This window comes from Camarhynchus parvulus, chromosome 3 (genome assembly GCF_901933205.1).
Source record: "Camarhynchus parvulus chromosome 3, STF_HiC, whole genome shotgun sequence".
NCBI classification, from domain to species: Eukaryota; Metazoa; Chordata; class Aves; order Passeriformes; family Thraupidae; genus Camarhynchus; species Camarhynchus parvulus.
Genome location: NC_044573.1, coordinates 106,996,678 through 107,008,545, shown reverse-complemented (window position 1 = coordinate 107,008,545; position 11,868 = coordinate 106,996,678). Strand labels below are relative to the sequence as shown.

The 11,868-nt window shown below is 43.9% G+C and overlaps 3 protein-coding genes across 3 annotated transcripts; all 3 read right to left on the bottom strand.

The window, feature by feature from the left end:
- Positions 1–836: 836 nt before the first annotated feature.
- LOC115902448 (taste receptor type 2 member 7-like) lies at positions 837–1,796 on the bottom strand. Its single transcript, XM_030945946.1, has one exon. It carries the CDS (start codon positions 1,794–1,796, stop codon positions 837–839), a length of 960 nt encoding a protein of 319 aa, XP_030801806.1.
- Positions 1,797–3,903: 2,107 nt separating this feature from the next.
- LOC115902305 (taste receptor type 2 member 9-like) lies at positions 3,904–4,857 on the bottom strand. Its single transcript, XM_030945729.1, has one exon. The coding sequence runs from the start codon at positions 4,855–4,857 to the stop codon at positions 3,904–3,906; it is 954 nt and encodes a 317-aa protein (XP_030801589.1).
- Positions 4,858–9,110: 4,253 nt separating this feature from the next.
- Positions 9,111–10,063, bottom strand: LOC115902306 (taste receptor type 2 member 9-like). Its single transcript, XM_030945730.1, is given in 2 exon segments — positions 9,111–9,502; positions 9,505–10,063. Coding segments are annotated over 2 exon segments (951 nt in total).
- Between the last annotated feature and the right edge of the window lie 1,805 nt (positions 10,064–11,868).

Genomic DNA, 11,868 nt, shown 5'->3' with positions numbered 1-11,868 from the left:
CTCAACTTCACTCCTTCATCCCCAGCTCCTCCACCTCCTCCTCCACAGCAGCACAGGGGGAAGGAAAATGAAAGTGCAGTCAGTTCACAGTGAGTTGTCTCCTCCACTCCCTTTTCATGCTGTTTCCCTGATCCAGAACAAAATTTGGATGTTTCACTGAGCCAGAGTGCACTGGGAAAAGGCAATCTGATCTCCAGGTCAGAGCAGGCCAGGAGAGCAGTCCCACAGAGCAAGCAATCCTGTCCTTGCAGGCAGTGGGGCACAGAGGACACGCAGGGCTGGAGTGGGAAGGGGGCTCTGCACCCCCTGAGCTCCCCGGGGCCGTTTCTGCCTCGCTCTTTGTGGCTCAGTGACCACCTCTGGTGAGTGACAGGGCTCAGCGTGTTCACACAGAGCTATCAGCCACTGCCAGGCACTGATACAGCCCATAATATGTCACACAGAAGGGCCACAGCAGAAGGAAATGTAAACCAAAACAGAGAGAAACCCTGCAGTTTATTTCAGTTGTTTCAATCAGAAAATGCCAGAGCATTTGGTGGCAGGTTTGCAGTATTTTTATTGCCCTTTTACAGCCAGCCCCTGTACCAGGTCTAAATAACTTTGTTACTGACAATAATTAAACTCAAATAATTATCTACATGAAATTATAATTGAAAATATATTGTGTAAGTCACATTAATTTAGTTCATAGTATTTGAATTATATATTCTTAATATCAGTTATGAGAACATTTCTATCATGTACAATGCTTGGAAAGTTGCACTAGAGATTATGCTACATGTTTTCTATAATGTAATATTACCATTTTGCATGGGCTCCAGATTTTATTACAGTTCCTAACTCATGCAAACCTTGCGTTTTACACTTCTTTCTAAGGGAAGAATCTTTAGCAGTGCCTTTTCTAATTTGGGATTGCTGAAAACCAGTATAAGGGAGTGAAGACCCGGAAAAATGTACTGAAATACTAAAATGAGAAATGTCATACGATTTAACTTCTTTGTGACATAAACCATATCTAAGACCAAACATACAAAGTTGATGCTGTACACCACTAAGAAGGAGAAAATAGATTTCATGGCTCTGATGTGGGCATCCATGCTGAGGTCCTTCATGGAGTTGGTCTGCATCATGTGCTTGTGTCTCCAGAGAGAAAAGAGAAGGAAAACAGCAGAAAAGATGACTGCCATGAATGAAGCAGCATATTCAAAGCCAGCGAGAAAAAAAGAAGGGAAAAAATGTTTATCCATTTTGATATTTGCTGCCCCAAAATTTCCTCGTCCTGTGGAATTGCTGTTGCAGTGCGGTTTATCAGCGATGTCATAGGCAACGATGCCGACAACCAAAGCTAAAATCCCTGATCCCAACAAGAGCCATGGCACCATCCTGTCAATTTTTACTTTCAGGTAGATGAAGAAGCTGTTCCTGAAATTGGCAATTTTTATACAATAAAAACCACAAAGACAGGCTGAAAACCACAAGTTGCAATGATTAAAAAAGGCTTGAAAAAATATAGCTAGTTGAAGTATGGTGGGAACATAAAGGTAATTGGGATAAATAAAGGAAAGGAATTTATATATCCAGGTGGTGCACAAATACCAAAACCTGGAGCATCCCAGCAGCAGCAAGATCTTCTCATTAGAATTCAGGATTTTCTTTTTGACCCAGGCAATGCAAAGCACACAAACGATGAAAGCATTTATCCACATGCCAGGAAATGCCTCCAGGGTGAGGATGGCCACAGTTAAGACCCCATATGAAGTGACATTGGATTGCTGTCGCGGGTGACAAGCTTCCATGGTGTGAGCTGGGGAGCAGAGCTGTGCTGGCCAAGGGGGCTGTGGCAGCAGAGCCTGAGGCAGGTCAGTGGCTGCTGTTGGTGGAGTGTCAGGGGTGGCAAGAGGAGCTTTATAGAGCTGCTGCTGCTGCTGCTGCTGCTGCTGGGGGGGATTTTGGTGTCACTGTTGTGGGCAGCAGGGCAGGTGCAGGGATGTAAATGTGCTGGATATCCCCTTACCCGAGGCCACTCTTGAGTATTTGAATGTTGGTTTGGGGGGGCTGTGCTGTGTGTCACAAAGAGCGGAGATGTTTTTCTGCGGTGGAGAGTGTTTTGATTTTGATACTGATCCCTGTTTGATCAGTGTCAGGCTTCAGGATCTGGGTTCTTCTATTCCTTTGTCACCTACTATGTCCAATTTTATTTTTTATTTCATTAATTTTTAAATGTTATTTCTTTTGTTATTTTTTTACATTTATGATGGGCAGACTATATGCCTTGAGGGAATTTTTGATTTCCTGATAGTGCCTGTTCTGCGCTTCAGGCTTTGATGTGAGTTTCCTCCTCTTTTCCTGAATGAATAGAAAACCGCTGTGGGGTTGTTGGGTTTTTTCCCCTTGTTTGTTTGTTTGTTTGTTTGCTTGCTTCTTTCTTCTTCTCTCCATATCTTTGTGAATGGAAGTTATTTCTATTACAACTGGTGTGTAGTTGAACTATCTGGGCTGGGACTGTGCAGGACCACACCATGGCTGAATTTTGGGCTCAGCTCTGCATGGGGAATCTGGCCCCTTGAAAACAAAATAATATAAAATCAGAGCCTCAAATACCAGGTTTTCAATGCATGGAATGTGTGGATTTGGTCTTTAAAACACAGGGTCTGCTTTTAGTTCAAAGCCATCCCCTCCAGTGTCATTGGAGAAGGGGGGAGATTCACCAAGACTTTGTACCTACCACACCCTATGGAGACTGTGTGGTCTTGGGAAAAGGAAATATTGTAGTGATTAAAATGTTACTCTGGTTTAAAAGGTTGCTTCTCTCATTTCATGAATGGGAGCAAATCTTTTTGAAGCTGATAATATGAAAAATACACACTTGGCACTGAGTGTGCACTAAATTGTCCCTCTGAGCTAGAGCTGGTGAAAGAAATGACCGGTTAGATTCTGTTCTGTTGATGTTGGAATTATTTAATATTTACATGACCTGTTGTGGATTGTTAAACTTGGACACCTGCCAGACCCTCCACCCGGCCTCTTCCCTCTTGCTCTGCAACAGGTCAAGAGGGAAAATAGAAGATGGAAAAGCTCATGGGTTGAGATAAGGACAGCGAGATCACCCACCAGTTACTGTCATGGAGAAAACAGACTCAAATTTCAAAAAATTAATTTAATTTATTGCTGTTTGAATATAGAGTAGGATGGTGAGGAACAAGCACAAAACTAGAGAACTGTCCTTCCACCCTTCTTCATCACAGGTCAAAATTCACTCTTTCATTCCCAGCTTCTCCACCTCCTCCCTGACATGGTGCAGGGTGACATTGAATAGTGGTTGCAGTCAGTCCATAAAAAGTTTTCTCTTCCACTCCTTCCTCTTCACGCTCTGTTCCCTGCTAGAGTGTGGACACCATCTGTGGTCTGCAGTCCTTCAGGATCAGATGTCTCCAGTATGGGCGCTCCTCAGACTGGAAGTTCTTCAAGGTACAGCTACCCCACCCAGTGTTACAAGTGATAATATTGCAAAAAACAGAGACACAGCAGAAACAAGTATAAACCCAAACACAAATAACCTGATGCTGAGTTAAGTAATTTTTCAATCAGCAATTGCCAAAGCGCTTGAGGAAGGTTTGCAGTACTCTTATTGCCCCTTTGCATCCAGGCCATGTACCAGATCTAAATGAATTGGTTATTGACAAGAATTGAACTCAAAGAATTACCAAAATGAAGTACTAGCAATAATCTAATTCATACTCAATTGGCTCAAAGAATTTGAAAGATTTATTCTTAACTTCAGTGCTAAAGAAAGAACATCTGTATCATCTACACTGCCCAGAGAGTTGCCCTAGAGATAAATTGACTTGTGTCTTATAATGAAATATCAAGATTTTTTGTGGGCTCAAGCTTTTATTACGCTTCCTACCTCATGCAATCCTTGCACTTGACACAGGATAGAAACCTTATCAGTGTCTTTTCCAGTTTGGGATTGCTGAAAATCAGAATAAGGGAATGAACACCTGGAAAAGCATACAGAAATACTAAACTAAGAAGTGCCACATAATTTTCTTCCTTTGTTGAAGGAATTAGTGACAGAATCAAAAACATAAAGTTAATACTATACATTATAAAAAAGGAGAGAATAGATTTCATGGCTTTGATGTGGGCATCCATGCTGAGGCTGTTCATGGAGTTTTTCTGCATCTTGCATTTGTGTCTCCAGAGAGAAAAGAGAAGGAGAAGGGCAGAAGAGATGACTATTGTGAAAGATGTGACAAATCCAAAGCCATAGATAAAGAATATCTGGAAAAAATTTTCATCCATTTTGCCACTAACTTTTGAAAAATTTCCTTGCCCAGTGGAATTGCGGTTGATACTGAGCTTTGTAACAGCGATGTCATAGGCAATGATGCTGATAGCCAAGGCTGAAAGCAATGATGCCAACAAAAGCCAAGGCACAATCCTGTCTGTTTTTACTTTCAGGTAGATGAAGAAGCTGTTCCTGAAATTGGCGATTTTTATACAATAAAAAACACAAAGACAGGCAGAAACCCACAAGTTGGAACCATTAAAAAAGCTTTGAAAAAGTACAATTAGTTGAAATGTGGGTTGAACAAAAAGGTAATTGGGACAAGTTATTGAAAGGGAGCAATATACCCATGAGAAGCACAAACACCAAAACCTGGAGCATCCCAGCAGCAGCAAGATCTTCTCATTAGAGTTCAAGGTTTTCTTTTTGACCCAGGCAATGCAAAGCACACAAACAAGGAAGGCATTTATCCACAAGCCAGGAAATGCCTCCAGGGTGATGATGGCCAAAGCCATGGCCCCATATGAAGTGACATTGGATTGCTGTCGCGGGTGACAAGCTTCCATGGTGTGAGCTGGGGAGCAGAGCTGTGCTGGCCAAGGGGGCTGTGGCAGCAGAGCCTGAGGCAGGTCAGTGGCTGCTGTTGGTGGAGTGTCAGGGATGGAAAGAGGAGCTTTATAGAGCTGCTGCTGCTGCTTCTGCTGCTGCTGCTGCTGGGGGGGATTTTGGTGCCGCTGCTGTGGGCAGCAGGGCAGGTGCAGGGATGTAAATATGCTGGGTATCCCATTACCCGGGGCCAGTGTCACTCTTGAGTATTTGAATGTTGGTTTGGGGGGGCTGTGCTGTGTGTCACAAAGAGTGGTGATGTTTTTTCTGTTGTGGAGAGTGCTTTGATTTTGAGACTGATCCCTGTTTGATCTGAAAGACAGAGCCTTTCCCTTGCCCCCTGTCACTGAGGTGGCATAGAATAACCCCTGAGTGCTGGCTCTGCCCTTTCCTGACTGCTGTATCATCTGAACTGAACCCTCTCCTGAACATCTGTATCATCTACCTGGAGATGATACAAAAAATAACAAAAAATTTACCCTGGCAAAAATTAACCATGTCTTAGTCAGAACCAGGATAAAATATTACAATAGCAGTATCACACTGTGACTGTGGCTTGGAATCAGCTCAGTGTGAGGAATATGGTACCTTAAAAAAAGTAAAGGTGTATATAAATCAGAATCTCCAGTGCTGAGTTTTCAGATCAAGAAAGTATGGATCAGGTGCTCAAAAGACAGGTGTCTGCTTTTTGTTCAAATCCATGCCCTCTGGCACCACTGAAGAACGGGAAGGATTCTCGAAGACATTGTATCTACCAGCTTATGTGCATTTTTTGGGATGTCCTTGTGCATCTGAAAATGCATCAGACTGCTGATTTTATGCATATGGGGGGACACACAGCTGTATTAAGATCTGAGAGACATCACACACAGACTGCATTGCATCCAGCTTGGTTTAGGCTGAACATGTTCCCTCTCCAGAATACTTCTTTATTACAGGAAATCCAAGAGGATTAGCCTTGGTTAGCTAACTGGTTAGGTATTAGTTGCTCCGTTTCTTCTGACAAAATCTATTCCAACCATAACTGGCCTTCAATGTGCAGAAGGCCCCAGCTGTTTCAGAACCCTGGAAAACAAAATGAAATCTCCTCAGGGCAGGTGTCATGAACTTGTTATGGAAATATAAATTCAACTCCAAATGCTTCCTAGCTCCAGAAGGTGGATTGGCATGTTTTCAAAAGGCTTTAATTATTTGTTTGCTCGTTTCTGGGCAGTTGCTATTTAAGGAGAGTTGGGTAGTTTGGTGAGGCAGCCTGCTAGAATGTGTGGTCTTTGGAAAAAGTGATACTGCAGTGGTTGAGAGGTTGCTCTGGCCTAAATGTTTGCATCTCTCAGTTCAGAAGCAGGGAGGAAGCTTTTTGAAGGTGAGATGAGAAATGCACACCTGGCACTGGGTGTGAGGTAAAACGACCCTCTGAGCGTGAGCTGGTAAAATAAATGACCAGTTCAGGTTCTGCTCTGTTCCTGCTGGTGTGAAGGAAACTTTCCTGTCTCACCACCCAGAAGGCCTCTGACAATCACACCTCAGCACCAGAGACTGTCACTGCAGGGACCAAAGTCCCTCCACCACGGGCAGCTGCCCCACTCCACTCCCTACACACACCATGCTCAGAACCAGACCAGGTTTCCTCACCAGCTTGGCACTGGCTTTCCCATAGTGGAGTCTCAGGCCTCGGGATCTTTCAAGCACTTTAGTCATGGCACAGTAGCACAGAAGCAGCTCAAGCTGGGTGCCTCTGAGGAGGTAGCCCAAACAATTGGACCCCTGGGATTTGTGTCCTTCCCGTCTGTGCACATGATGCCTGAGGTGTCTTAAGTGTCCAGTCAGCTGGCTGGCACCACAGGTCCCTGTGCCCTTTGCTGTGCAAGGCTTGGCGCCATGCCTGGGACTCCCAGCGCTTCCCCACAACCTGCAGCTCCCTCCCATTGCAGCTGCTCCCTGAGCTGTCTGCACTGAATGTGTTCCTCCCCACTGGAACTATTTCACATTTCACTCTCATGGTGAGTTGTCCTTGGGCAGCTCTCAGAGCCCCACTCAGTCACTCCCTGACTCTCACTCTGGAATAGGACAGGAGTGGCAAATAAGGTGGAACTGCTCATGAGTCAAGACAAAGACAGGGGAATCACTCCCCAGTTACTCTCACAGACAAAACAGACTTGAGACAGGGAAAATCAGTTTAATTTGTTGCCTATTGAAAACAGAGTAGGATGATGTAGAACATGCACACAACTAGAATGTTTGATCTTCACCCCCCAATATTCTCAGGCTTAATTTAACTCGTTCAGAGATTCTCTAGCACCTCCTCTCCTCAGGAGCACAGGAGGACAGGGCATGTTGTTGGCAGTTCATAAAACCTTGTCTCCTTCATATTTTTCCTGCTCCAGCATAGCTCCCTCCCATGGCCTGTAGTCTTCAGGACTTCTCTTTTCCCAGAGGAACTGCAATGGTCGCTGATGAGATGAGCAGTGTCCGGTGTTGGGATCATTGGAATGCCTGGAGTTGGCTTTTCCCAGCATGGGACAGCCTTGACCTCACCTGGTTGAGAGCCCACAGGCCCTCAGCTGCAGCTCCTGGCCCAGGCACCCCATACATCTGCCTGTGGGTCACTGTGAGGTGAAGCTGTGGCTTCATTCCATGCTGCACCTTGCACAAAACCCACCTTCCTGGGGCTCTAACTGAGCCAGAGTGCACTGGGAAAAGGCAATCTGATCTCCAGGTCAGAGCAGGCCAGGAGAGCAGTCCCACAGAGCAGGCAATCCTGCCCTTGCAGGCAGTGGGGCACAGAGGACACGCAGGGCTGGAGTGGGAAGGGGGCTCTGCACCCCCTGAGCTCCCCGGGGCCGTTCCTGCCTCACTCTTTGTGGCTCAGTGACCACCTCTGGTGAGTGACAGGGCTCAGCGTGTTCACACAGAGCTATCAGCCACTGCCAGGCACTGATACAGCCCATAATATATGCCACAGCACAGGGGCACAGCAGAAGGAAAGGTAAATCAAAAAAGAAACCTCTTAATTGCAGCCATTTCATTCTGTGAATACCAAAACATTTCTGGCACGTTGGCAGTATTGTTATTCCGTTTTTTGCAGCCAGTTTGTGTTCCAGTCTTGCACATTTTTTTGTTCAATTGGGAGTATAGAAATTTGTCAGAAAAGAAAGCCCTTGGTGGTCCTCAGAGATGAAGGGCCTGGGTGCAGCTCAGTTGAATTTCTGATTCTGGCAAATTCAACATATAAGTCTTGTCATGTTCAATAAGAACTTTCAGAGTCACAGAATCACAACTCATGCACTTTATTGTAGAAATACAAATTTGGAATTGCCACTAATAAATACACTCACTGGACTAGCTGTAAATATATTTAGGAAAAAAGAAGAAAAACAGAAGAGCAATGGGTAATTCATTAAGCTCAACTTCACCACCAGGTAGGCCTATGAACAGAATTTCACCAGGGTACAATCTGACACAGTTGGAAGAGCAAATCTTAAGCAAGAGATGTTCCCTGCTTTGGGGAGGAGAGCAAAGCAATCCTGCTGTCCTGTCTGCACAGTGGGATCATGGTCTCATCCTCTGCCAGGGAGGGTTTGAAATGCCAAATTGATAGATTTGGGAGAAATGCAGTTTTATAAAATACAGCTGCAGTCAAAATACCTCCTTGCTGCCATGGTGAATGGTGGTGGGCAGCCAGCTGCTGTGGAGATGAGGGATACCCAGGGTTGTGATTGCAAAGGCTGTGAGTCTTGGGCAGGGGCTGAAGACTTAATTAGCATCATTCCCTCTTCCACTGGGCTCAGGCAGAGGTAAAGGGGTTCTGCCTGATGATCCATCACCCCACCAGCAGACTCTCATGCCCACATTAATCCCTTCACCTCACAAGTGCTTAGGCATCATTCCTTCCATCAGGACTAAATGACTTTGTATAAGTCAAAAATATATCTCAAAGTTTAGCTAAATCTATATATGATAATATTTAGTAAATCTAAATATAAATTTAGTTAAATCTAAAATAAATATTTAGCTAAATCTAAATATGATAATAATGCAATATGATAATAAAATTTAGCTCAAAAAATACAAATGATGTTTTCTTAACTTGGATGTTTGAGAGTGAACATCAGTATCATCTACACTGCCTGGAGGGCTACATCAGAAATTAAATTACTTTTTTCTACAGTAAAAGATCAACATTTTGCATGGTCTACTGCTTCTATCACAGTTCCTACTTGATGAAAAACTCACACTTCACACAGGAGAGAATCTTCAGTAGTGCCTTTTTCAGCTTGGGATTACTGAAAATCAGAATAAGGGAATGAATACCTGGAAAAGCATACAAATATATGGATATAAGGAGTGTCATGGTATTTTCTTTCTTCATGGCATAAATTATTGTCAAGACCAAACATAGAAAGTTGATGCTGTACATCACTAAGAAGGAGAGGACAGATTTCATGGCTCTGATGTGGGCATCCATGCTGAGGTCCTTCATGGAGCTGGTCTGCATGGTGTGCTTGTGTCTCCAGAGAGAAAAGAGAAGGAAAACAGCAGCAAAGAAGACTGCCGTGAATGAGGCAGCATATCCAAAGCCAGTGAGAAAAAAAGATGAGAAAAATGTTTATCCATTGTGATTCTTGCTTCCCAAAAGTTTTCTTGGCTAGTTAAAGTGATGTTGCTACTCTGCGCAGTTTCCACGAGGGCACAGATAACAATGCCCATAGCCAGGGCTAAAACCTCTGACCCCAACAAGAGCCAGGGCACCATCCTGTCAATTTTTACTTTCAGGTAGATGAAGAAGCTGTTCCTGAAATTGGCAATTTTTATGCAGTAGAAACCACAAAGACAGGCTGAGACCCACAAGTTGGAATAATTAAAAAAGGTTGCAAAAGTTGCAAGTAGTTGAAATATATTGTGAACATGAAGATAGTTGGGATAAATTTTTGAAAGGAAGTGGTATACCCATAAGATGCACAAATAAGAAATCCTGGAGCATCCCAGCAGCAGCAAGATCTTCTCATTAGAGTTCAGGATTTTCTTTTTGACCCAGGCAATGCAAAGCACACAAACGATGAAAGCATTTATCCACATGCCCACAAACACCTCCAGGGTGATGATGGCCAGAATTGTGGCTCCATAGGAAGTGACATTGAATTGCAGTGCAGGGTGACAAGCTTCCATGGTGCGAGCTGGGGAGCAGAGCTGTGCTGGCCAAGGGGGCTGTGGCAGCAGAGCCTGAGGCAGGTCAGTGGCTGCTGTTGGTAGAGTGTCAGGGGTGGCAAGAGGAGCTTTATAGAGCTGCTGCTGCTGCTGCTGCTGCTGCTGGGGGGATTTTGGTGTCACTGCTGTGGGCAGCAGGGCAGGTGCAGGGATGTAAATGTGCTGGGTATCCCCTTACCCAGGGCCAGTGTCACTCTTGACTATTTGAATGTTGGTTTAGGGGGGCTGTGCTGTGTGTCACAAAGAGCAGAGATGTATTTCTGTGCTGGGGAGTGTTATGATGTTTAGGCTGATCCCTGTTTGATCAGTGTCAGGCTTGTGGATCTGGGTTCTTCTGTCCCTTTTTCACCAATGGTGATCACTTAGAGTGGGGTTTGCACTGAGCAAAGCACATCCAGGGCAGTGAGATGAGTAATTAAGTCAGGGAATCCTATTCGGAAAAACATTCATATTGATCTGCTCTACCCTTTGTGTCTTTTCTCTTCCTAATAGTCTGAGCTCAGTACAGGCCAGGGCAATTTGTAGATATTTTCTCCGTGAAGTATTTCAGGGCAGAATCTTTGTTGCCATCTGATTTTAGACACTATTTTAAGTTTTGATTTATACAGGACTAAAAATAAATATTAAATTGCTTTTTAGATCAAATGTATCTGTCCTGTTTTACTGGCCCTGACCTCTAAGTTGACAACATTTCAGATTACATTATAACATGCCATAAAATTTTCCAGTGGTACCTGAACAATGCCCTGAATGTCTATAAGCCTGCTTTTTGTCTCAGCATTATCAGTTTATCTAATAAAATATTATCTTTCTGTGACCTTTGCCAAAATCACTCCTGTCAGGGAATTTTGCAACCACCTTCTGCTCTTTCATCCAGGCAGATATTTATATTTGTGCTCCTATTTTTAATGTACACTTATTCATTTTTTCTATCTAGAATTATAGGTATTTATACTTTAAAAGCAGAGCAACTGCTGTCGTTATCCTCTGCTGTGTATTTCAAATCTGAATGCTGGAGTTGTGAACCTGTAGGCATTTGACAAGTTCAGTCTTGTGTTGATAGCAAGCCCTGCAAAGGTAAACAGACTTACCTAAAAATTGGGAAGCTTGATGGGTAATTTTTTTATTAAAAATTTTGTTGGTGCCAGTTTGATATGACAGTTTTTCCAGCTCAGGAGACATTTGTTTTTGTAGGACATAAGTTTCAGCACATTTCTGTGTCTGAGTTTTTCTGTGTTACAGTGGAGTTAAAACCAATGCAAGCAGATTAACAAAAGGCATTATCTGCATTTAGTGACACCAGGTAGTGCCTGTGTCTAGGAATCCAGTGTGAATCTGCCCTTGGGTGTGGAAATACTGATGCACAGCAATTTTGGGCACTTCATACAATGTGGAATAAGAGACCAAAAGGCACCTGCTGTACTTCCCAGAGTGGAAGAGCTTTTCCCATCACCAAGTTTTTCCCAGAACTGCAGCCAATGGAATAATGTGCACGCACTGCCCTCCAGGGAGGACAAAATGCAACTGCTGCTGGAGTCTGCTGTGGAGGCAGGCTGAGAGCTGGGGCTGTTCAGCCTGGAGAAGAGAGAGCTCCAGGGAGACCTTAGAGCCTAGCACAGTGCCTAAAAGGCATCCAAGAGACCCCTTATATATATCTATGAAAGCAAATATATGCTCTCAGAATGACTTATCTTTAGACACCTGCTTTAGGTTCTTGAGTTATTTTAAAGTTAAGGATACTAAAAACCAAGTGTTTCTCAGACAGC